Source organism: Larus michahellis, chromosome 5, assembly GCF_964199755.1.
Source record: "Larus michahellis chromosome 5, bLarMic1.1, whole genome shotgun sequence".
NCBI lineage: Eukaryota > Metazoa > Chordata > Aves > Charadriiformes > Laridae > Larus > Larus michahellis.
This window is the reverse complement of record NC_133900.1, coordinates 60148540-60154185: the sequence shown is the minus strand read 5'-3', so window position 1 is coordinate 60154185 and position 5646 is coordinate 60148540. Positions and strand designations below refer to the sequence as shown.

The following is a 5646-nucleotide window of genomic DNA, read 5'->3' as shown; positions in this document are numbered from 1 at the left end:
CCACCAGCACAGGGCTTGTTTTGGAGAGGAGAGGCTACTGGGGACGCTGGGCGGGGGGGGACACCCTCTTCACTGTTACCACTGAAATGGTTCGGGTGCTCTGTAGTGCTCCTGGAGCGGGGTGTAACGCGCAGCATCAGACTGTGCAGCCTGCTGGCACGCAGGTGCTCAGGAAGGGATCACATCTTCCCTTCCCCATTTCCCTGGGCTGCTTCCAATTTAATATGGACAAAAACGGATAAAATATAGCGTTGCCCCGGGGAGCTGGAATCAGCGCCAGGTCCCTGCACCTCTTTGCATCTGGGTATCAGGAGGCTCTTTGCACAGATCCAGAAAATTGAACATGCTGTTATTAGCCTCAAAATTTGAGTAGTGACTAGAAAATGCAAAAATCTAAATTTTGGTTGGGGTAATTCGCCACTGCACCACCAGAAGCAGTTTCCTTCATATTTATTTGGGAAAATTATTTTATTCAGGGCAAGCTTATCCAACCAGCAGGGCTAGAACTATGGTTAACTCCTGGCAACGTACCATCGCTTTAGTAAAGGAACGACACCATACTCACCCTCGATGTCAAGCCATTAGCAGGCCGAACCTGGTTATGGGCATGAGATTTCTGTTTTTCAAGCCTCCCTAAGCCACAGTCACAGCACCCTTTCCTGAGGACAGCTGTAAAGGGATGTTACACTGAGATTTCATATCAGCAGCAAAGCAAACGCTCAGGTAGATGTCACTCTTCAGTGACAAGCAGTTGAAAAGATAATCCAAAACGACAGTATAACCAATTAATATCAAAGACTACACACACAAAACGTTGCTTGCAGACCAAACCGGATTGCAGCAGAGGCAACCACAAAGGGATTTCAATCACAAGCCTCCTGCGCTTCTTCCACCTCACATCCCAAGGGGAGGTGAGACAATCCCCAAACCAGTATGAAGGGTCTGACGTTCAAAGAGGCTCAACACGAAGTCCATAACATTCACAAATCCCAGCACCTGGTTAAATGACTGCCCCCGAACCGTGCTGCCTCGTGCAGATCCTACTGTTCCCCCGTACATCATACAGGGGTCTTCAGTTCCGCGCAAGGCAGGACGGAGGGAGGGCTACTGAATCCGCACCTGCAATTCCATTTAAATCTGCTCAGCTTGTGGCAGAGGTATTTTTAAAGGGGAAATGGATTCAGATGTTGTTCGCTTCGTAAGCCAGAGCTTTAAATAAATACTGGTATTGCTTTTACTACCTTTGATCATTTGTCTTGGAAATTTCTGAGCTGAAAGCTTACAAATGTTTCTAAATAAAATATTCCATTTGATGTAAACGTTTCAATAGAAATAGAGCTTAAAATACTCTTCCACAATTTTTAAAGACTGCTTTGAAATGTTTTGTAGATTCAAAGCACTTAAAGTATATTTAAGTTCCGGTTAATAAGTAAATAAATAAAAAAATACATCAACAGCATTTTTTTCTTTTCTTGGTTTGAATGAGTTCTCTAATGTCTACACTGGGAAATGCTAATTTTCAATATCTTTTTCAAACATAATTTTTGGGTTTAGACACATCCAGCTCCTAATTCTATCACCAAACTCTTCTCATTAATAGTATCTTTAAAAAGTTCAAGTACAGAATTAAGTGGAAAGTTTTAATAGCTTGTGGGTACGTATACTTGATATTCTTAGCTGCAGAGAGGGATAGCATCAGTTATAATATTAAAGAAAAACAGGCATAAATCTAGCTGTAAGCAGAGCCATATAAAAGAGTTAATTTAAGTCAATCATTTCCATGAGCTTTGCTTTTATTCAAAAATTTTATTTTCTATACAGCCTATTTTGCTTTCAAAATAATAGGGTTTAGCTGTTAGTCATTCTAACCATTCAAATACAAACGTTAAAGTTTGAATGCTTGTTGTAAACCTTTCAGGGTGATAAATGAAAGATAATAACCCCTTGATCAATGTAACGTTTTATTTATTCATCTGGGAACACGGCAAGGATATCATAGGCAACAACACCGCCTAGGAGAACATGGATTCCACATAAACTGTTTTGGCAGAAACACGCATTTAAATAATCATCCAAATCACCACCTCACTATTTCTATCTTAAGAAACAAAACAAAACAAAAAAAGAAACAAAAAAAAAAAACAAAAAACAACAGAGAAAAAAACCCCATAAGATCTGAACAGACAAACAGCCCAGAATTTTTTTCTATTTAATGTCTATGCCAGCCACATCTGTCCCTGATTTTAGAAGTGGTAATACTTAGCACTGACGATGGCACCTTTCATTTGCAAACACACGTTATAAACATGAACTGACCGTAATTATACCACAATACCTCACCACAGCTAATCAACACGACTGCCTGGTCCTCTCTCAGCCTGGGGAAGTGCTGCATTAAGTTTGTGCCGCCAGCTCCCTGTATGACAATGTCTACATCCTGCAAAGTGCTACACGTAGAAGTGAGTTTAGCATGAAGTGACCGACCAAACTACAGCATAAAATCAAGCAGGTTTTTCCACTCAGTGCTAATACTTTGTTGTATAATCCAAGAAGGACTGACCAGGGCAGGATGCAATTTAATGTAAACCATTTGGAGTGAAAGGTGTTATTTTGCCTAGCGAAATCTCCCCCTCACAGTCAAGCTCACAGACAGAGTCAGTGGCAATCTCGTGGTCAGGGGAGATCTGGGACATCCTATCAAAAGGGTCCTCGCGGTTTTCCTCACAGTCAACCACATTTGGGATCATGTTAACATAAGCAGTCACTATCTCCTTATGGAAAAGCGTGTCCTGGTTGTAAGAGATAAGCTCATTGCTTATATTAACAGTCTCCACTGGAGTACTAGAGCAAAACTGACCACATCCCAGGAGGTTGGAGAAGACCTTTCTAAAGTCAGCATTGAAGGCATAGATGATGGGGTTGAGAGAGGAGTTGGCCCAACCAAACCAGACGAAGATATTAAAGGTGGTCTCACTGACGCAGGGAAGACCAGCGTGGGGGTCACTGGGTGGGCTCTCGCAGAAAGGAACCATGCAGTTCAAGATGAAGAATGGCAACCAGCAGCAGACAAAGACACCCATGATGACAGAGAGAGTCTTCAACACCTTGGTCTCTTTCCTGATGGAGGACTTGAGGCTTGTGTGATGGTGGCAGTCAACGTGGCTGCTCCGGCAGCTCTGTGCATGCTCAGCTGCCCTCTCCAGGGAAGAGATCCGACGAATCTGCACCTGGGCAATGCGGTAGATTCGAGTGTATGTAACTATCATGATAGCCACGGGGATATAAAAACTGATCAAGGAGGAGGAAATAGCGTAAGTCCTGTTGAGGCTGGAGTCACAGCTCTCTGATGGTCCGGTGAGGGTATCATTGCTGCCAGAGGTCCCATCAGAGGGTCTCATTGCTGCTAATGCCACCCACGTGGTGCTCATGTCTTCCGCCCAGGTGGTGACAGCACCCGCTGCTGCCCAGCCAGTGCCAAATCCATCCCCAATATCACCAGCAGCAGCAACATCCCCACCTTTGTGCCAGTTGAGCTGGACAGGGATGAAGGAGATGAGCACAGACAAAGCCCATGCCACGCTGATCATCACCAGCGCCAACCGTTGGGTCATCTTCCTCTCATAGCGGAAAGGGCTGGAAATAGCCCAGTACCTGTCCACGCTAATCACACACAGGTTCAGAATGGAGGCCGTGGAGCACATGATATCGAAGGCCACCCAGATGTTGCAGAAAGCCCCAAAGGGCCAGTACCCGGCCACCTCAGCCACCGCCTTCCAGGGCATGACTAGAAGAGCCACCAGCAGGTCCGAGACAGCCAGGGAGACGATGAAGATGTTGGTGACCTTGCTCCTCAAGTGCCGGTAGCGGACGATGGCCGCGCACACCAGCACGTTCCCGAAGAGCGTCCAGAGGATGAGGAGAGCCAGCAGGCTGCCCGCCGCCACCTGCGCCGCCCCGGGGACGCCCGACGGTTCCCGCGCCCCGACGGGGGGTCCCGCCGCCGGCGGCAGCGGGCTCTGGCCGCCCCGCAGCATGGCTGGCGGCTCCCGCCGGCGGCGGGGCGGCGGCCGGGACGCGCCGAGCAGCCAGCGCCGCCCGGCCCCATGGGGCCGCTGCCCCCCCGCCCCGCCGCCACCCCTGCCGGGACGGATTCCCCCCCCGACCCGCCGCTGCTCCGGCGGCCCCGCTCCGCGACTCAGCGCGGGTTCCCCTGCTCGGGGGGTCTCGGCTCCGCGCCCCGCTGCTCCCGCCGGGGATCTCCGCTCCGCAGTTCGGCGCGTTCCTCTGCTCGGGGTCTCGGTTTGGCTACCCGCCCCGCGTCCCCCGACCCCAGCCTGCGCTCCCCGCTCGGCGGCTCAGCGCACCCCGCTGCCCGGGGTCTCCGTTCCGCTGCTCCGCCTCTCCTCCTCGGGCTCACCGCTCCGCGCCCGGGCGCGCAACCTGCTGTGGCTACCCCTCTCCGCGCCCGCTCCTCGAGGTGGCTGCTCGGCGCTCCGCGGCTCGGCTCGGCTCGGCGGCTCCGGGTGCCTCCCGCCGGGGCTGGCGGCTCCGCCCGCCCCCCGCCCGCCGGGGCTCCCAGGTCCCCGCTGCCGGCTCCCCGCTGCCCGCTCCCCGGGCCGGCCCGCCCGCCCCCGCCGCCCTCTGAGCATGCTCCGCCGCCGGGGACGCCCCGTCGGGGCCGGCGGGCAGCGGGGATTGCGGGGGACGGGATGGGACGGGGCGGCGCGGCGGGGGCGGCCGCCCTCCTTTCCTCCCTCCGGAAACCCGGCCATCCTCGCAGTGTTTTGGGTTTTGCTTTTTTTTTTTTTTGCAGCCGTCACGGGCTCGGTGCCGCGGTTCTGCGCGGGTGGAGGAAAGAGCGCGGTCCCACCGTGGGGAAAGGGGAAATTACCCCGCGGGGAAGCGGGGGTGTCGGCGACGGGGACGGCCACCGCGAGCGGGGCTAAAAGTTGCCGTGGAGGAGGGAGCGGGACGGGCTGGGTTGCTTCCGTAGGGATGGAAAACGTAGCCTAAATCGGTAATTGTTCCAAAGGGTTCTGCTGGACCGGTGGGATGCGTTACAGGCAAGGAACCCGGCAGACGGAATCCGGTTCTCTCTCTTTCCAGCTCATTCATGGGGTGAATCATTCCCCTCGGTGGGGCTCCAGTGCGGCTACAGCAGGGAGTTACGACCCTGAGCAGTGCAGGTGTGACTGCCGTGCTGTGGGGCTCGCCGAGCGCTTACATCGTCCCTGGGTGTCGGAGAAGATGCTATAGTGATTTGTATTCCAAATATTACGGATTTAGTTTTTCCAAAACTTAATTCTTTTTTAAAACCGTTGGCAGAGATCAAACCCATTCTTGACTCAACGGCCTGTTCTGGCACTAGAAGGGCTGAGAAAGCCGCTCTCCAGAGGCCTTCCAGCTGCTTCTGTAGGCAGATGGGGAAGGACAAGACTCACTAAACCTTGCTCTATCTGCAGTGACATGAAGGAAGATTAAGTGTTAGAGTTACTAAATACAGAGTTAAAAAAATAAATAAATAAACTCTTCAACCTTTTAGGCAATTTTCTAAAATTGTCACAAGAAAACCTGGAGCTTCACTGTAGCTCTCGCTTAAGAAATTGGCACTACTTTTCCACATTTAAGCAGAGCTATATTTAATAT

The 5646-nt window shown here is 51.5% G+C and overlaps 1 protein-coding gene across 1 annotated transcript; it reads right to left on the bottom strand.

Annotated features, from left to right (window-relative positions):
* Nucleotides 1-1629: 1629 nt before the first annotated feature.
* On the bottom strand, nucleotides 1630-4034 carry DRD5 (dopamine receptor D5). The gene has a single exon (XM_074589080.1). It carries the CDS (start codon nucleotides 4032-4034, stop codon nucleotides 2577-2579), a length of 1458 nt encoding a protein of 485 aa, XP_074445181.1. The 3' UTR covers nucleotides 1630-2576.
* Nucleotides 4035-5646: the final 1612 nt, after the last annotated feature.